Source organism: Netta rufina, assembly GCF_964035555.1.
Source record: "Netta rufina genome assembly, chromosome: 5".
Classification (NCBI taxonomy): Eukaryota; Metazoa; Chordata; class Aves; order Anseriformes; family Anatidae; genus Netta; species Netta rufina.
The window spans coordinates 17,492,896-17,513,985 of NC_140128.1; the positions used below are offsets into that span (position 1 = coordinate 17,492,896).

The 21,090-nt window shown below is 39.4% G+C and overlaps 1 protein-coding gene across 1 annotated transcript in view; it reads left to right on the top strand.

Annotated features, from left to right (window-relative positions):
* SHANK2 (SH3 and multiple ankyrin repeat domains 2) overlaps nt 1–20,075 on the top strand; it is a gene marked incomplete at both ends in the record, with an annotated part of 300,721 nt that extends 280,646 nt beyond the window's left edge. Inside the window, 4 exons of the mRNA XM_084287266.1 lie at nt 3,336–3,466; nt 4,789–4,921; nt 6,037–8,449; nt 19,502–20,075. Of these exons, the coding sequence (XP_084143392.1) occupies nt 3,336–3,466; nt 4,789–4,921; nt 6,037–8,449; nt 19,502–20,075 (3,251 nt within the window). The remainder of the gene's footprint in view (nt 1–3,335; nt 3,467–4,788; nt 4,922–6,036; nt 8,450–19,501) is intronic.
* Nucleotides 20,076–21,090: the final 1,015 nt, after the last annotated feature.

Here is a 21,090-nt window from a genome sequence, read left to right on the forward strand (position 1 = left end):
TTCCCTTCCACCTACATCCAGCTGCGTTCCTTCTAAGACTACCGTTGGGGGCGTGCTTCTTCAGCCACACTGTCGACACAGATCAAGTGCAAATTTTTGCACCCCTTCCATGGCTTTTTTATCTCTCTTTTGTTAAAACTGTTCGTAAAAGTATCCTCAGAGAATTTCCAACACAAGCTTGTAAGACTCCCCTCTCACTGGTACAAGAAACGCATGCTGCAGATTATTTAAGATCACATGGAGGTTGGGAGAGAAGTCCATTAGTAAGCCTGATAAATTACGCCAATATGAACAGCCTTTTGAACATGTGTTTCTGGTGCATACATGGTTTGCACGCTGGTAATGTGGATATGAACAGCCTAGCTAAAGGCAGAGGCAAGTGGAAGTTTGTCCCAATATGCTTACGTCTTATTTCTTTGGGATGAGTTTGAATAAAGCTAAATACAAATCAGCCAGTTAATTTTCTTGGCTTAATTAGAACATGTCTGATAATACAGTGAGAATGTTTTTATTTTACATAGTACTTTCACTTCAAAAGTGTGGTGCAGTTGTGCGGTCAGTTGCTAAGATTTTGACGTATTCTGCAGGACCCGCCATGTAGCTGCTGCCATTTAGAATAAACCACATTACACAGGCTGGCTGCTTCTGTAGCTTCAAACTTGTTGTTGTAGTTTTAAAATTATGCCCTCCTTTGCATTCTCATCAAAAACAGCAGAGCAAAAGAAGAAGCTGCACAGATGTAGCAGTGCTGCTGCTGGAATTACTGTGCAAGGAACCCCTAAAGAGTTCTTTGCAAAGTAGCTTAAGCTGTCACCTGCTCTCCTCTCCCATTTCTCAGTGCTTTAGCTAGATTTGGAAAGACACAAAGCACCACTTGAATGGGAGCAGCTATAGGGCTGAGGAACTGTCCACAGACAAGAAACCTGCAATAAACTCACACACAATAAAGTTCTTCCAGATGGAAATAGTAGATGGTATTAAGAACTGGTACCAACTGATATTTTGTTCAGATCCAAAATTAGGATCTGACTTCTAGTATTGTCTAGCAAAATCAGTGCAGTTGGAGGGTATGTATGTTTCATCCCCAAACAAATATTTTCATGCTTTTCAAGTGTCTGTCATAGCCTCATCACTCTTTCCCTGTAGCTTTTTGTTGTCTGAATGGGTATATGGTTACATGTGTCTGTTAAAAATAAAGGGGATCAGTTCTTACTGGTATATTTATATTTCTGATTTACAGATTTTGAGTACCTAATGCTTCAGTTTCCCAAAAATTTTTCTATCTCAAAGACCAGTTGGCCTTCTGGGATGTTGGAAAGGGTGGGAGAGACTTAATATGAAATCTCTACATCCTTGAATCTGTTGGTGATTGATCCCCGGAGTACAATTCTAGAGTCTAGCCATATTTTTGCTGTATAGGTCAAATGTTCATGGTTACACCATTGCTTTCTGATGCCTTTTGCTGAGCAGAAGTGCAGATATTTTAATTTCAGAAGTTCACAGTTTGTATTACAAAGTCTTATGAAATGTGACTTGAAGTTTGTTTTATTTTTGAATACATGTGATGATCTTAAGATTTTTTTTTCCTTTTCTCCTTTCACTGGATGATTTAAAACACACGACAATAAAGCAGACCGATGAAAAAATTGAATTCTAACTTCAATTGAAAAGAAACAGAAACACTACTCTTGTGAGAAAGATTTCAGCAGTGTTCAGCTTACTGATTCTGCTCAACCTTTCCTTTCCTGCCTGCTCCCTGACCCTCTGTGACACTAAAATATCCACTTCTAGGACAACCTTCTTCTAACCAGAAGGCTAAAAGTTCTTCCCTTTCTTCTTCTCCCATTTAAAATATCATCCTTGCATCTGCCAGATCTACTATTTAGAGGGATCAAAAGCTCTTTTCCTCCTGCCTTATTCCCATCCATATCCAGGGCCCTGAGTACGCTACTCTCCAATGAGAGGTAAAGCTTAAATCCCTAAATCTGATACTTTGCATAGTAACACCATCTGTAGACCACCAAGATCCTGTTTTTTAAGTCTGTAGTAACCTAATGAAGTAGTTGCTTTTCTGCTTAAGCAAATAATCAAACATTTGGGAGAAGGATCTAAGGGCTGAAAAGTAACATTGCTCCAACTCACATTGTGGAAGCATAGGAGCTGGGCTGAGGTATTTCACTCACATAAATACCACAGGCTATATAACTAATCCGTACTTCAGTGAAACTTCAAAGGAAAAGACACTAAATTAACATGATTATCAAGTACAGAATAGTCAATGCGTTGCAGTCTATGCTTTCTTAGGGAAGCAAATGGAATGAAAAGGTAGTAAGAAAACCTGTTGGTATAAGTTTGGATTCTAGTACAGGTTCAAAAATAAAACTATTTTTATTTTATGAACAAACTATTTTGTTCACTAGTCATAGGCTAGTGATTTAATTTCTCCATTCCTTAGTTTTGTAATAATAGAAGTGGCAATAAAAGAGCTGGGAGGCCATAATTAGTTGATTGTATGGTACTTTGAGGTCCTCAGTCTAAGGGAGCAACATGTATTAAATACTGATGAATCTTGTTTGTGACCAAAGTTGGAAATGGGATTAAAACAAACACACTAAACTTCAGAAGATTTTGATTAAAGTTTTCCCCATATATTATTGTCATGCCATATGGTAGATCAGGATCCCAAAGCCAAGTGTTGAAGTTTTCATTCTGATTTGGACTTTGCCTGCTTGGTCTGTTTCTGACCACAACTAAACAAATTCCAAGACTGTGCAGTTAAGATAAAAAAAGATATAAAAGTTTAATTTTAACGAATGATGTCATTGCTTACAATGCTAATCTAATAATCCAAAAGTGTGAATAGATCAGGATGTGATTAATTGAAGAGAATAGGCATAAAAGAGCACTTCTGGAGTACTTGTTATTGTCCAAAATATCACTGAAATTCTAATGACTAAGTACAGTCTGCTTATCTCTATATGAAACAGTGCTGTACAGATTCATTATTTCTAAAGGTCTTCTTTCCATTTCTATATAGATATTCTCCCTTCACATTTTGAAGGTTTGAAGAAGAGGATTGTTTTTCGAGTCACACTAAGTAAACATTAAATGCATGCAGGCTTAAAACTAAAGCATGCATGTTATGTAGCAGCAATAAAAAGTGCTCGGCTTGCACGACTTATGATGCTCAAGCATTGCCTTGTTAAAATGCCAAAAAAAAAAAACTTTTCTTTGCATTTTTTGAAAAGTAAATCTCTTCCTTTGACCTTGCAATACTTAAATTTTCAGTTTCTGGACAAATTATATTTATTTTACTGAATACTTTTATATTACAGATAAGGTGGATGAAATAGTACCAGTTTCCAAGCCATCAAGAATTGCAGACAATGCAACTGTGGACTCAAGAGTGGCAACTATTAAACAGCGGCCTTCTAGTAGATGTTTTCCCTCAGCTACAGATATGAATGTGAGTGGTAGCTATGAAGTACTGCTTTCACTTCTGAAACTGATTGGAAGGGGTACTTTGCCTGTGTGCAAAGTTCAACACACAACAGAAATGAATTTAAAACAATGCTTTATATAATCATGCTGTCTTTGTTATCTTGTAACCTTGGTCTAGCCTGTGTTTTTGGTAATAGTTTGTTTAACAGAAGAGCCTGTGTACCCCTAAAACCTTTTAGCATTAAGTTCTTATATTTATTCTGAGACTGTCACTTCAACAGCATTGCTACCATTATTCAAACAGATGTGACCTTGCTCTGCCTGTAATCTGAGCTGGTAAGATACCAGTAAATTCTAACTGAAGATGTTGGTACAACACTAAGGCCAAGCTAAAATCTTTGCTGAAAATCAAAGTTTCAATGCCAGAATTAGTGCAGCCACATAATTTCAACTAATATGAAAGTTTATCCTAGCGCAGGTTTTTATTATTTCTAATGGCATATGTAATATCTTAACTAAATAATGCATGATGATTTGTAAGGGAAGAATTGACGTTCATGTCATAGCATGTATTAAAAATTTAAACTCCAGAACTCTGAAATAGGATTCCTCACTTGCAGAATTTGCTCTTACAAAACTTTACATGTGGGGAAAAAAAAAATAATAATAATGCATTTTAGATGCATTTTTCCATAGCCTCTCAAGCCTTTCATACATCTCAAAAGTAGCCCCAGTCCTGATACACTTTGCTGTTCTCCATAGCTTGGGAAAGAAGGAAATAGGGACTGTTTCTAGGCAGAAAACAGTTTTGTAATGGACTACAAGAAAAGAACAGTTGAGTGCATTGGGATCAGGGTACGTTTCTCAGTTCCTAGCCGAGAAGCTGACTTGCAGCGTAACCCTGCACAAGACACCTTGAGTCTGTGCAAGACTCCAAGGGTAGGTCTGCTTCTCAGAAGTGAAGAGAGCATACAGCTTGGCACAAAGCTGCTGTTAACACTCAAACAGTGTGTGCAAGGCTTTTGGAAATGAATGAAACAAAATGTAATTGCTCAGGCTTTCTTTTTCTTACAGCACACAGAATGTGCTGGAAACTTAACATATTGCCTTGTAAATACTTTCACCTACCTCCACTTACAGCTGTTGTTATTTTTTTAACGTATAAACAAATCCCAGCCTTCCCTTTTCTCTTCACCTCCTTCCCAGAAGAATATCAAATTTGTTATTCTCCATAAAAATTCTAAGAGGGATAGTGGATTAATTGATATTAAAAAACAGTTATTTACCTGTGAGAAAAAGACTTGCATGCTTTAATGCTCTTGGGCTTTTTTGTTTGCTTTTTCGTAGTCCATGTATGAGAGACAGGGTATTGCTGTGATGACACCCACTGTACCGGGGAGTCCTCAAGGTCCTTTTCTGGGTATACCTCGGGGTACAATGAGAAGACAAAAATCTATAGGTAAAATGTTTCTCATGCATAGTTTACTTGTGCATTAATCACCAACTTTTAGCAACTTTGTCTCTTTCTTAAAGCATGTTTCTGCAATGTCTTTACCTCAGTGAAGGATTGCTTATTTTTTATACAAAGTTAATGGCAAAAGAAATTCTTGTTTAAGTTGCTATAATTTCCACATTCTGCCTTCATGGCAGTAGACAAGTGTTGTGGAGTGATTTGACTCATTTCTTTAGAATGTTTCCTCTAACAAAAAATGTTATTGAGAAGGGAAAAAATAAAGAGGAAAAAAGAAAAAGAGCAGTACAAGCCTATTACAGTGCATTACCTATGGCAAAATATTATTCATTTTTATTTTGCTATTGAGGCAGAAGCATTGTAATGCTGTGTAGTTTATCAGGAAATCCCTATTGATCAAAAGGAATAAAAATCACCTCCTTTTCATTCCAAATGATGTCAATAAATGGTTGTACAAAAGAGAAAAAAAAAATAGAGCAGACCAAACGTGAGCTTGTTCTGTTCTTTATAATAATATTAGAAGTGATACTTCTCAATTTAGGAACCCATTAGGATGATATAAAATTGGCCGTCTAAATTATCCCAATATTACCAAGTTTATTTATGTTAAAAGCTGTATCTGTAATAATATAATATCATTCTTTGAAATAAAGCATTATGATTTCTTTCCCCAACAGAATCTTCTCAGTTCCTTTGCTAAGCTTCAGTGCATCTTAAAAATTCATTAGGTTTCTAAGTTGCATAATTTTGTGCATTTAGAAAGTGCTAGGGACAGACATAAGGTACTCTTCTGCACCAAATGTCTTCCCTGTTCAATAATCTTCAAAGAAAATGTGCTTCTATACAGCTACCTTGATGATACATAAGCCCCAAACATTTGCCTACATATCAATGATCATTTTAATTAAAATTCTGTAGCATTCTTTTGAATTCTGGCATCTAGGTTTCAGCAAATTCAGCAAGCAAAAATGCTGATGTTTGGAATGAGGCAAAAGACCCTTTTCATAATTGCACATATGCCTCATGTGAAATGCACCTTAGCATTTTAGGTTGGATACAAAAATAATGCAATATGAGGGATTGCAAAAGAAGGCATTGTTTTATATATACTTTCTGTTTTTTAGGAATAACAGAGGAAGAACGGCAGTTTTTGGCTCCTCCTATGCTGAAGTTTACCAGAAGTCTTTCAATGCCAGACACCTCTGAAGATATCCCACCACCACCACAGTCCTTACCACCTTCACCACCACCACCTTCTCCCTCTCTGTACAACTCTCCCAAATCCCCAACATCAAGGAGCTATGGAACTATTAAACCTCCATTTAATCAGAATTCAGGTGCAAAAATTTCTTTGGTTAGGCCTGAAAATGTGGGAACTATGATAAGGGACAAAGGGATCTATTACAGACGAGAACTGGACCGCTACTCTCTGGACTCTGAGGATCTGTATAGTCGGAGTGCCACATCTCAGGCAAATTTCAGGAACAAGAGAGGTCAGATGCCAGAAAACCCGTATTCTGAGGTCGGGAAGATTGCAAGCAAAGCAGTTTACGTGCCAGCCAAACCAGCGAGACGGAAGGGGATGCTGGTGAAACAATCCAATGTTGAAGACAGTCCAGAAAAGACCTGCTCTATTCCAATCCCGACAATTATTGTGAAAGAGCCGTCCACCAGCAGCAGCGGGAAGAGCAGCCAAGGGAGCAGCATGGAAATCGATCCTCAGTCTTCAGAGCAACCTGGGCAACTCCGACCCGATGACAGCCTAGGTGTCAGCAGTCCATTTGCAGCAGCCATTGCTGGAGCAGTAAGGGACAGGGAAAAGCGTCTGGAAGCAAGGCGTAATTCTCCAGCCTTCCTTTCCACAGACCTAGGAGATGAGGATGTTGGGCTAACACCACCAACACCACGTATGAGGCAATCTAAATTTACTGATGAAGCAATGTTTAGTAGTGAAGATGGCTTTAGACAGCTTATGTCACCATCTCCAATTCCTGCACCTAGAGAGCCTGAAAATATTTTTAATAGCAGTGAACCCAGCAATCAAAGTGATTCAAGGACATTAAACGCTTCGTCCAAAACGAAAGGTACTGAAAACAGTACAGTGGCAGCTAAGCCCACGAATGCATCCAGCTCAGATAATTATGTTCACCCAGTCACAGGAAAGCTATTAGATCCAAACTCACCACTAGCCCTCGCTCTCTCTGCCAGGGACAGAGCCATGAAAGAACAAACGCAGCAGATTCCAGGCAAAGGGGACACTGTTAAGCCTGACCTTAATAAACCACTTTACATCGATACAAAGTTGAGACCCAATATTGAAACGACATTTCCTGTTACTGCTACTGTCAGTAGGCAAAATACTCGTGGCCCATTGCGAAGGCAGGAGACTGAGAACAAGTATGAAACAGATGCAGGGAAAGAAAAGAAGTCTGAAGAGAAGAAAAACATGTTGATAAACATTGTGGATACTTCACAGCAGAAGTCAGCTGGCTTGTTAATGGTTCATACCATGGACACAGCAAAGTCTGATGATGCGCCTGAAGATGAAGAGGAAAAAAGAGACGAAATGGAACCAAACCCTGAAAACTCCCCACCAGAGAGGCCAGAGGGAAGTGAGGAAGCAGAAAGTGAGCTGGATGTGCCTGCTGCACCTGAGCCACCGGCATCTCCCTGCAAAACCATCGTAGCAGCGAGCTCTGTCGACGACCCAGTCATCTTGCCGTTCCGCATTCCCCCACCACCCTTAGCATCAGTTGATATTGATGAAGAATTTATTTTTACTGAGCCACTACCACCCCCCTTAGAGTTCGCCAACAGCTTTGATATCCCCGACGACCGCTCAGCTCCTGGTTCGGCTCTAACGGACTTGATTAAGCAAAGAAAAAACGGCACGCCTTCACCCGCGCCATTTGCCCCCAGCCAGTCAACAAATTCCTTAGACAGTAAAAAGCAAGTGGGTCTTTCAAACTGTTTGCCTGCCTCCTTTTTGCCACCCCCTGACAGCTTTGACAACGTCACTGACTCTGGGATTGAGGAGGTAGACAGTCGGAGTAGTAGTGACCATCACTTAGAGACAACCAGCACTATCTCAACAGTGTCCAGCATCTCTACCTTATCCTCAGAAGGGGGTGAGAACGTGGATACTTGTACAGTCTATGCAGATGGGCAAACATTTCTGGTGGACAAACCCCCAGTACCTCCTAAGCCAAAAATGAAGCCCATAATCAACAAAAGCAATGCACTTTACAAGGATGCGCTAATTGAAGAAACTGTAGACAGCTTTGTTATTCCTCCTCCCGCTCCGCCCCCACCTCCAATCAGTGCACAGCCCAATATGGCTAAAGTTGTTCCCCAAAGGACATCTAAGCTATGGGGCGATGTGACGGAGGTGAAAAGCCCAATTCTCTCAGGCCCAAAGGCTAATGTTATTAGTGAATTGAACTCAATACTCCAGCAAATGAACAGAGAGAAATCCTCAAAGCCAGGGGAAGGATTGGAGTCACCTACTGGAACAAAAACTGCAAGTCTCAGTACAAGGTAAATGCAATTAGCAAAATAACTTAGTAATAGAAGCTTGCTTTCTTTTCTTGCCTTTACTAACTTCCCCTGTAAATCATACAGAGTAAAGAATGTATCTTTTATTGTACATATTTGTTTAATGAATAGACTATGACAAACAATTTTACAGATGGGAAGAATTTCCTACATTGTCAATGTTTCTGTAGTCTACAACATGCAATAGGAGAATTTTGGTATTCCCCAATTTCAGAGACATTTTCCACAACCTTATCAGTTGTTTTGACATGAGTTACTTCGATTTGTGTTTAAGTAGCTCTTTTCTCTCTTTTCTTTTTTTTTTGTTTTTCCTTTAAAATGTGGTGATAATTTAATTTTTGTTCAGTTTCTTAACTTGTCTTGTCTTCAAACAGGTAAAAAAGTGTTTTTATCCAGGCTTACTTCACATTCATGGCTTGATGTTGATTCATGCTGGTATCTCTAATAATCATATAATGATATTTATCATGATATACCACCATATCATGAAATATAAATCTGTTTTAGGAAATTACTCACTGAAATCACTTTGCACTGTTCATGTTTTTGCTAAATGCTTAATTTATCATCTTTAGCACTCAGTATTATTGGATGTAAGTTCTTACTTTCTATTGTCCCCGTTTGCTAGTGAATAGTCAGTGATTTTTACAGGTTCAAGAGCATGGCTCATTTCTCCCAACAGTACCATCCTTTTAGTGCAGGGCAACACATTTCCATAGAAGTGGTATGAAAAGGTACTTAGACAAAAAGTAAGTTACAGTAGTCAAACTCCATTAGGTAAATGCACAAATAATTATCACATTTGTGTTGAATATGGATCTAAATATCATGAAATCCAAACTTAAAGGGAAAAAAAATGAGATTTTGTTCATTTTATTAAGATCCCATGGTATTACTTTTTTGTGGCATGGAATAGTTTGGCCTTGCATACATTAGTTAAATGGACCTTTTACTAAAGTATCACATATTGTTTGGCCTGGCCTGCTCCATAGAAATTGATTTTTTTGCAGAAATGTAGTGCTGATTTAGTTTGTTTAAAAAAATATATCATGTAAGCAAATTTAAATAGAAATATTCTGCTGGGTAATAAATAACCTGGCCTTTGAAAGGGGCCATTCTTTGCATGCATAAAGATGTTTTGCATGTAGCAAAAGGGTGACTCTGTTAATTTCAAATGATTGCTCATTCAGAAAACAGTGTGTTCGCAAGCTTCAGTGTCAGGTAGTTACATTGTTTTCTGCAAGATGTAAGTTATTAAATTGTTGACAGGGAGGTATGGAGGTTATACATCTTCTAGAATGAAGGGATGGAAGAAAAATGCCAGAATTCTGGAATTCCTGTCCAGTAGTTCTTGACTAAATGGAGCATAAATCAAGTTGCTTGTACAGGAAAAGCTTTAATACATGGGGGAAAAAATCAATGAAAATTGTACAAGAAAAATATATGTACTGGCTGCTTGATGAAAATCTTTGAACAAAGTTAGCACGGCAAATGAACCCTTTAAATTTGAGAACACATCTGGCAAACATAAAATCAGCATTTGTACACTAAGCGTGAATTTACATAAGTCTTGTCTTACACGTCTCTGACAGTTTCAATTCATACTATTCTTACTGTGTTCAACACTATTTTTGCTTGGGCTTGATCGTCTTTCTTGTTAAGCCATATGAACATGTTGCCTCTGACTTCATATGTTTGATATATTTATTATCATGCATATTTTAGATTGGTAGTTATTTCCAGGTTCCAGTAAGGATATTTATCATCACAGATATTTATCATCATCAGTAAAGATATTTATCATCAGATTTTATTAGAAAATAACTGAGGCAAGCAACTACAATGTACTGTAAATACTTCAAAGTACTGCATTTCTGAGAGAAAAATGAGAAGTGGAAGCAAATAATTACCTCTTTTAATTTTTATTTTATTTTAATTTTATTTTGTGTGTGTGTGTGTGTGTAAAGAAATTTAAACTGATACAAAAGCTGCAGAAAAGAGAAAAAAAAAAAAAGGAAAAACTGCTTTCTTGGAGAAAAACAAACTGTCATGTACTTGTGTCATCACATATGCATTACATTTTAGAGAAAAATCTGACTTGGACAGCTATAGGAAATTATTTTGCTTCTCTGTCCTTTAGTTTTTTTAATTCTTGTAACTCAATTTTGGCAAATTACATAGTCTTCATTATGGAAATAGAGACTCCATTTGGAAGCAAAAACACACAAAGAATTATTTAAATCTGGCTGAAATCCTACTTCATTCCTGAAAAGTCTGCCCAAATGTATTTGCTAACTCGAGAGAGGATCTTGAGATATAACAATCCTGAAAGACCTATGAGATAATAAATAAGAAAAGTTGACAGTGGAATAGAGCAGTAGAACTGTTGGCTGCCATAGATGAAATACTTTCAGAGGTATATGAATGTAGATGTGTAGATGGAAGGTAAGAGGGCTGTATTTTGTTCTCCTTTTCTTTCAAAACTAATGCAATCACATTAGTTTTTAATTCAGTTTCAGCTAATTAGGTGGATTGAAGATACTAAAAAGGATCAGAAAAGGCTACTTGGAGTTTTATTTAAATGGCGTAAGAAGTCAGCAGCAGCAGACGAGATACAACTCTCTACAGATATTTGAGATCTCTTTTCAAAGATGCTGCAGGCAATTCCTTTTCATCTTACCAGGAGTGAGGTAGAGCGATGTCAGGTGAGATGCTCACTCGCAGAGTCAGAGGTGTGACTAGTCCAGCAGCCATGGCTGGCTATGTGGTGTCTGCCTGAGCGCTCTTGCCCAGCTCCTGCCTGCCCTGCAGAAAGGCTGGGACCGGCCCTCAAGGGGTCATGGCAATGTTAGCACCGTGGAGAAAATGCTCTGACTTCCTTGTTGCATTGTGTAAGTTTATGCCCTGGACTGCCTGCATTAAGTTTCACTTCTGTTCTTGAAGGTACCCACACAAAAGTGATGGATGTGTGGTAAATGCTTCCCAGACAAAGGCCTATTTTTACTGCTTTTACTCCTACCTTACCTTTAAAAAAGCTAAATAAATTATAGCCTTTCTAGCCCAATCGCATGACTGACACAATTTTTTACAAAGTCATAATATATTATGATCAGGGAATACCATCTTGCCAAAGTATTAAAGTTGATATTTAAATTGTAAAGCTAAAATTCTTACAGTTTCACAACTTTTTTCTACTACCGTAAAACCTAGGCCAGCCAATTGTAGAGCTTGTAGCCCTTTTCTTTGAGGTAGCATTAGAAAGGGAGTAAGGAAGTTTAGTTCTCAAAACACAAAGATTCCTCTGAATTAAAGAAAAGTGATAAAAAATGCGTATATCTGTTCATATACTTCAGCCAAAGAGAAGCCATGGGAAGTGTTATAAATAGTAACGTTGTTCACATGCTCGCTTGGGTTCTGCTCATAGCACTAGGAGCCTGACGAAATTGAAATATATATTTCTTCATTGTGAAATATATGAAGCTTCACCCAGGTACCAGTTCTAAATATCTCTAGGAGCTATTTTTATACAGCCAGTAGACACACAAATGTGGTTCAGTCACGGCAAGTGCACCGTCAGGGTATCATAGAGGTGAATTAAATTGTAGATTGTTTGGTAACGGCTTGTTAGAGAAACCCATGAAATAGATCTTCTTTATATGTTTTTGATAAATGAGGATTATGAAGAGACTGTTTTACAGTGCTGAGCAGCATTTCTCTCTCAATTATTACATTAAAAAAGGACCCTATCTAGTTTCTTTTCACTGTACATTGGTTTAGCAGTAATTCTACACTGTGTATTTATAGTTTGCCGTGGTTCTTATGGAGACACCAAGCTTCAAGATTTTTAAATAGAGCATGGAAATGCCTGGCTGGAAACCATCTGCTTCTCAGAGGCAGTGACCAGCCGTGGGATGGGAAGAGGAGACTGGTATGGAAGAAAAAAGAGGAAGGATGCATTTGCTTAGTTTGCACTAATACAAGTATAATTGAGGGACTTGATCAGAAGGTTCTGGACTAGAGCTTTTGAATGAGTGCTTGCTAATCCCACTCCTAATTTTGGCCATCATCTACTTTAAGAAATTTTGGAGATTATTCATGGTGATGCAAATTTTTATTTGCTCTGTCCATGTAGTCAGGCTCTTAAATCAGAGGCCACAACATCCAATCATCGCTTCCTCCATTTCTGCCCAGCCTTCCTTCCTGGAAAGGTTTGGGACATTTGGATACAGGTCTCTACCTGAGCCAAATACCCAGAGCTCAGGCTCCCTTGGTGACCTCTGTTTGCGGTTCCTGCCCCTGGGCTTGGACACACAGGGGTGCAGAGGTTTAAAAGTGCAGCCCAGAGAGGTACCTGCACTCTGCAAGCCAGGTGGAGAGGAGGGGAAGGGTAACAGCATCGCTGACTGGTGCACTATAAATCCAGCAGTGCTATAAAGGCACTCAAGAGGCTACTGACTTGCATACGGAGCTGATAAAAGACAGGGGGACAAGGTTACTGCAGGGTTTTTGTCAGGTTAAGAGATGAGTGCTTGCTCTGTCTGTGAACCCAGCAGTTGCTTAGCGACATAATGATCAAGTGCAAGCCTGCAAGATGGACTGAATAACACCAGCGTGATTAACGCAAAATAGACCCTGTGGCTGCGAAGGAGAAGAAACATAACCCCAGTGCAAACATCATCCTTCTGCCACCACTCCCGTGTACTAATAAGGAATAACGCACAGCCGCCGTTCCTGCTCTCTGCCACCACCTTACCGAAATGATCGATAACTTTGCTGTAGGGAGGAGCTATTTATATTTCAAATGGTACTCATGTTTCTCCGCCTGTGTTTGCAGAACATCCCCATGGCCTCTGTGGCAGGTTGAGCGTCACTCCTGGTAGTGGGAAGCACTCATTGCAAACGTGGGAGTTGTAGAGGATGCTTAACCACGCAGGATCAAGTCCTCTAGGAAAAATAACCTGTATTGTGTTGGCATAGCAAGTTTTAAAGGTGAAACTGTCTATGGTCAGGGCTTTTGTATATCTCTAAGGGGTTTCTTACCTGGAAAAGTTCCCATTTTTTCACAAACAGGTAAGGCAGAACTGAATTTAGCAGTGAGTCCTGCATGGGGACTGATCGTACATTTGGTTTCTTGTAAAATGTCTCCAGATTTCACAGATTATGAAATGTGTGTTTTGTGGAATAGTTCTCAAGCCTTGATTTTTCAGTTTAATGTTGTCCCATTAGCTTCACTTCATGTTGTTAACCATTTGTCAGCCAATTTCACAGGATTGCTTACTTTGTCAGTAATTTTTGCAGTTTTAGTCATTCCATTTTGTCATTTTTATTTGCTCTCATGACTGCTGTTGTCAGAAGAGGGTCATGCTGAAGTGCCATGAAGTAAGTGACAACAATAAAGCATAGAGTATGTTGTGCATTCTGCTTCTTTTTAATGCTCACTCACTGTTACTGCATTTTAGTAATTCTGATGTTGACTTTTTATACAAATGTGGATTAGATCATCCTAATCCAGAAATGGTAGCCATTCCAGAACCATGTAAGGGTTTCTCAAACTGAAATAAAAGCCACTTTTCATCGGACAAAATTCAGCAAAAGTTTTCATAACATGAGCACCTAAGAGTGGATTCCTGAACTTATGCTTGGACACCTAAATAGGGGACATTGTTTTTCAAACGTGTCAAAATTCTGCTGGATTTTTTAGGGTGTTTTTTGGAGGAAAGGGAGTGCAGTTTTACATGCTTATGTGAGCTTTAAAGTAAAGACAAACTAGCCCTTGAAATAATCAAGCTCTGCAGCAGTGGTAACTGATAATCTTTCCTCATTGGAAGCTGTGAGATTTTCTCTTTTCCTTCCAGCTTGCCTTGACCTTTTCTCTTCCAGCTCTCCAAGAAGAGAGGGTTGAGCCCACCTCCTGGTCCTCTGCCCCTCATCAACACCTTGCCCTTGCTGTCTGCTTCCAGATAGTTGTGCCATTCGCATCAAAAGTGTTGGTCTCGAACAGCCTCCCACAGACCTTTAGTGATTATTCCTTGCTTCAGCTGAACAGCGTTACCTGCAACAGACACTAACCATTTCTCAATTCTTCTCACTAAATAATGCTATTATAAGAAGCTCTGTATCCTGCCAGTCATCACATCAATGCTTGTTCTTAATCTTCCCCCAAAACAGACAATTATTGCCTTACTTTTCTAACATGCAATTTTCCTTTGACAATCCAAAAATACAGTAAAAATATTACAAGAGATGAAGGCAAAGTTTTGGTTTTGCATGTTCTCAGAAATCTGTGAAAAGTTATTTTCCCACAGTACCTCTCTCTTTTCTCCCACTGGTTCTCTTGATAAGCTTTTTTCTCCAAAGCAGTGGAAAAGCTTTGTCGGAGAGAGCAAGTCTTTTGGCAAGATACAGAATATAATAGCTCTCAAGAATGCATAATTATTTGGGGGTTTTATTGGTAGTGTTGTTGTTTTGGTTTGGTTTGTGTTTTCTTTGGTTGGTTGGTTGATTGGTTTGTTGGTTGTTTTTTTTAGATGAGAGGCTCCTAGGACCTATTGCAGCATGCCATCTTTCACTGATTTGCATTTGATATTAAGTTAACATTAAATTTGAATCCTGCAAATCCAATTTAAAATTTAAAAGAATTTCTTGCCTAGAAGCTGTGTTGATGGCTTTTCTACTTGGAGACATAGGAATTATATATTGTGGTTTTAATACGAGACAGCATAATAGGCATTGCCATCAGTGCAGTCTTACAGCAGCAAATGTTTACAAATTAGTACCATATGCTGATTCTAATAGGGCAAATTTTATTTAAAATTATTATCAGACTTTTCACCTTTTTAAAATGAAATTTGGGTTTAGGCAGCTTTAATATAGATTTAATATGTTTAATATAACAGATGATCAAATAAAGCATACCAAAATTGCTCTTATTAAAAATCTGGAAAACCCACAACACAACACAAACATGCCTGCTCCCCAGCTGGAATGTACTTGCCCCCTTACTGACCACGATACCAGCCATCCATGAAATGCAGGACAGCTGATAGTTTCAAGACTGCATCTGCATCACAGACTGGACTGTAGATGTCAAAAAATATAATTTGGGATGGATAGGAGTTGCACAAAGGCACGTATTTTTTCCTTGTATTACAATCGCAGTACAGCAGTCTCTGTAGCATGTTGGATTTGATATGGCAAATGAAACAAGGGGCGAAAGGGGGAAAAAGAATCTTGGAACAAAAGAGTTAGGATGGGAAGTCTGGAAATGTAATTGTGGGCTTCAGCAGGCTCGCATGACCTTCGTGAGGCTGTCTGCCTTGTGAAGGCTGCAGAGCCAGCCGCAGAGCCAGCTGGAGCACAGCAGCCAGGAACAGAGCACAAACTTGGTTTTGCAGGTTGCTGAGTAATTTTGCAGACAGCAGTGACCTCAAGTTGCTGTGGTTACATTTCCTCTGATCTTCAGCTGGTTACTGTAAAACTAGTCCTAAATAGGACTGCTGTGGCAGCAGTGAGGACGTGTACTGACTCACAAACTCGTCTGTATTCCCAAGTGTGCAGAACATCTAATAACCTCCTCAGAGGAGGTGTGGTGCCGTAGGAATAAGTCTGTTAATGAAGTGCCCCAAGCTGTCTGATAAAAGGGTTAACATTTCTATTAGATTGAGTACTGGTGTGGCTATAAACTGAGCTGGTGTTGAAACCTCATTAATCAGCTAAAATATTTTTCTTATCATAGTTCCAGAGTCATATTTTAATAGTCAGTAGTCCTGAACCCATGGTCGGAGGAAAGGAAGGTGCCCACAGACCTTTTAATGCTGCTTGTAGCCATGAGAAGCCACTGCTCTGATCCAGGCTGACAGAAAGAGCAAAGCCTTTTCTCACCCAGTATTACTGCCTGTGCATCTGAGGTTAGGTAACATTAGTCTAAAGAATACTTAAAATAAGAGCACATGGTTTTCTTTAGGGGATTTTGTTTTAGAGGCTTAATGTAGTTTATTTAAGGGAATAGTGAAAATGATCTCCTGAACAAGGACGTACGGGGAGTCTATGAAATGAACCATACAGAGAAGCAGCAGCAGAAATAAGTTAAAGCAGATGTGCCTGACTGAACCTAGAGCTGTTAGTCAGGTAACAGAAGTGATCTGTCAGTGCCTACCATTATAGAAGATAAATTTGCACCATCCATTTGATATTGTCATGAAAGATGTGAATACAAAACTCTAATTTCTCGTATTTGCAATACAGGAAGTTTAAGTAAAAGGGTCACCGCAAATAAAGAGAGAGGGAGAAATTTCCACATTTATGCAAAACTCATCCTGCCCTTCTTTCAATCACTAGGGCAACATTATCATAACCCTTTTCAAAGGAAGGGTTTTTTGGATTTAAAATTATATCATGCCTTATTAAAGTGCATGAGACTCCTAACACTAAGTAGGTAGAAATAATTTGTTCCCCTTGGTTAGTAGAATTTAATAGTTTCTTGCCATAGACTTTTATGTGTAAAAAGGCTTAGCTCTAGCCCTGGAAGACAATGAAAGCCATTAAGCTCCAAACAAATCACGGGAAGCACTCAAAACCTTGCCAAGTGTTTCCTTTCTTTTTTAAATTACAAAGACATAAGTGCTGAAAGTATTTTTCCTACTGTGTTTTAAGTGAAGTACTGATCTTTCAGCTCTCAAAAAGATCCCCCTGTTCCCATTGAAATACATGGAACAACTTGTGGGAAATCAGTGGGATTGCTCATGCGAATAACATGTACGTTCTCCAGAAAGCTATTCTTAGTGCTTCTCTAATAACACAGTGTTGGAGCCCAATTTGAATGAGACTCGCTGTGATACGAGCGTGCTCTGAAGCTCAGTATAGCAGTGCTGTAGGTTACCTGACGTCTAGGTTTGTTAATTATGGGCTAAAGCCCCAGATGTGATGCAGGGAGTATGTAGGAAGAGGGCTCACAACAGGTTGCAGCAAACCAAGGAAACACTGAAGAAAGATTCCAGTTCAAGGCTACCAGGACTTACAAGAGTAACTGTGGCTGCAGTAGGGCTCAAATGAGAGAAAGGGATTAATAGCCAATTATCACTGCCCCAGGTGAGCTGCTTACATTTCTTCTTTTGGGTAACGGATGAGTAGTTCACAGGGATAGCAGGTTAGGATAGATGTTGAGGAAGTGCTGACACCCCCATCTTTTTAATTAAAATTTTAACCACTGTTTTAGTCAGGATGTGGGCAACCAAAGTCCAGTCACTCCCTTTCCATGGGCATTCATAATTACATTGCACTGAGAACCAAATCCAGTGAGACAGGCTAACCCTAGGCACCATATCCTCCACCCCAGCAGCCCCAGTGCTCTGCAGGCAGCAGCAAAGCCTCCATGATTCTCTAGGACAGAGGAGCACAAGAGGAGCTCACGGTTATAACAGGTGCTCACAGCTGATCTAGTGGTGAGGGTCGTGTCCAAGAGAGAGCAGATGTGGGGTTTGACCCCTGCTGCATAGATCATTTTGGCACTTCATTTCCTGGCCGTTAACACAAAATCTTTAAGCAGTCATTCAGGAAGAGCTGAATGACTGCTGAATGAAGACCCCAGCTTCTTCCTTAACGGCACTTTAAAGATGGGGGCTCCAGAACCACGCTCTTCCTTTGGCTCTGTAAGATGTTTTTTGCACAGTGGTGAATCTGCATTATTAATAAAAGCATTTGTATCTGCCATTGTGCACCAAAGCCATCCTTCGTTCTGCTCTAGGCATGACTGGTCAGGCCTGGGGACAGTCTGGCGCTGAGATAAAGAGGTCTTCAGACAGTGTCTGCATGAGAAATCTATCCACAGCATCCTCCAGGTCATCTTCTGGAGTCTGTGGCATCACTTCAAGGATAAATAAATCCTTTGGTCAGGAAATGCATGAAATTAGTTGGCTGAAGGTGTCCCTCATTGGTATTTTAAAACTGAAAAACTCTGGGGCCTTCTGGAGAAGAAGTTCAGTGGAAGATCCTGTAGCACGCAGGCTGCCTGGCAGAATTGTCCTATGAAGAGTAAGGGCCATGGGATTAAGCATTGTGTGAAGTGAGCAGACCTGAACCCGGACCTTCTGCTTCTAAGTTTCTTCTGTGGCCACCAGACAAAAGTTGGCTTGTCTGCTCCTTCACCCACCCTGACAGCCTCAGCAACAGTTAGCCTCTTGACCAGTTTCGTGTCTGTTTAGTCTGTAATCTGCAATTTCCTTTAGGCAGGAGATAGGTGCCAGAGACTAGATTACTACCACATCACCCCTGGGCACAAAGAATAAGAATTTTGTCTCTTAGTTTTTTAGTGAAACTGCCAAAGTATAATTTCTGGTCAGAAAGAAAAAAAAAAAAAAAAAGACACAAATGTCCTTTCATGAACCTTAGAAGACAGTTTTAATTTTAAAGCATGACATGGTCAGCTGAGCAGAAAGGGAAATAAGAGGAGTTTGGGAAGCATTTGGGAAGCATCAACAGGATTACAAACACACATACCCAAAAATTCACTGAGTAGATAGATGTACAAAGATCCAAAACCTGAGCTAATAATATGCTTCCAATACTTTCCATAGCTACTATTATTTGCTATGTTACCTCACGGTGTGTTGGACTGACAGGCTAAAACAGCAATGAAGGACTCACCTCTCCATGCAGTCCAAGGAAGATCAACTCCCGATTGCACTGCAAGGGTAAAACAAAGTGGCTGTGTGCCTATTACAGATGGTGTTTCTCATTTAGCTGTTAGTCCATTTGTTGTAGACTGAAAAAGGAAGAATGTGTTCTGCAAGGTCTTTTTCTGAACTGCTCATAAGCAAAGGTTTTGCAATCTATGCTAATCAAAGGTAATCCATGGTTTACCATTTATTATTGTTTTATGGGAAAGATTCGATGACTTTTAACCTGATATTGCTCCTTTAAAAAATACATATGTATATATTCTAACATTCCAAAGCCATGTTTGCCACGTGTTGATATGGACAGACTTTCAGATGGTAGCTGCTCTGTCTAACTTTCTGTGTCTGTTTACAATTTCAGGAGCACAGAAGTCATGAGTACTGTCTCAGGTACACGAAGTACAACAATCACTTTTACTGTCCGACCTGGAACCAGCCAGCCGATCACACTGCAGAGCAGGTCCCCAGACTATGACAGTAGGACCTCAGGAGCAAGACATGCTCCAAGCCCTGTGGTTTCACCAACAGAGATTAATAAAGACATCATGCCTGCTCCTCTGACTGCTTCTGCTTCAGCTTCATCTCCTTCTCCAACTTTGTCCGATGTATTTAGCCTACCCAGCCAGCCCCCTTCTGGGGACTTATTTGGCTTGACCACAGGGCGCAGCAGGTCTCCTTCTCCCTCAATATTACAACAGCCAATCTCAAATAAGCCTTTTACAACTAAGCCTGTCCACCTGTGGACTAAACCAGATGTGGCAGATTGGTTGGAAAGTCTAAACTTAGGTGAACATAAAGAAACATTTATGGACAATGAAATAGATGGCACTCATTTACCAAATCTACAAAAGGAAGATCTGATAGACCTTGGAGTGACTAGAGTTGGGCACAGAATGAACATAGAAAGAGCTTTGAAACAGCTGCTGGACAGATAAGAATAGCTATTTTGCCTCACAAACTTCTGTTGATAACTAGAGATGGGCTGGTACTGAAATACCCCAAATGCCTTGTCTGTCTGCGAGTGCCAGCAAAATTAGGGGGGGAAAAACAGTTTAATTCCTGGTACTCAGGTAATGCAGACTGTATGCTACATGCCCAAACGTAAATCTAAATATGTACACGAGTGGGGCCATTTTATTTCAAAGTTGTGGGGAGATATGAGAGAGAGAGAGAAAATTGTTAACTTTAAAAATATTACCATCTATTGATAATACCCTTCTGCTGCAACCATTACATACCAGTTTTCTTTCATCTTAAAATTGCAAGCAATTTTATTTTATTTTTTTTAATTGAAAGGCACTGTATTCTCTTCTTGACATTCATTCAGTCTCCCAGCAGGCTTCCTTCCCCAACCCTTAGTTTATTTTAAGAGGACAGATTGCTTCATTACCACTCAAATCTGTTTTTGTTAGCAGAGGCACACTATTGTGACAGGTACAAGAGTTCATATTACTGTTTTTTACTAGTTTAGTTCTCTGATTTATTGGCAGAGAAGCTGGTTGTTCTGCTGGAATTAGTTCAAAGGTAACCTTGCTCTGTTTTACCTGGTATTTCTTTATTTCTGCAGTTATACTTAGCATTCTTCCAAGGTGGCAGAACAAGTTCAACACATGCTCCATTGCTGTGACCTGTAAGACGATGCAGAAGTTTCATAAAAACTGAGAAGTAATGCTCACTTAGAGGTACAATAAAATGAAGCTAGTTTGAACCTGAGACCCCCAGTTTTCAACCAGCTAAACTACTGCTAAGTTGCAATATGAACTCTACAAGCCAGAAAAAAAAAAATAATAATTGTTTTTTATGTACAGAGGCACCTTTTGGACTTCACAGTCAGATACACAAATATGCTGAACCCTGAGTGATACCGTTTAATTCAGTGAGTGCTTAGCTATTTTGAATATCAGGCCAAGAAAGAATAAAAAGATAGATGAATGTTCCCATTGAAGTCAA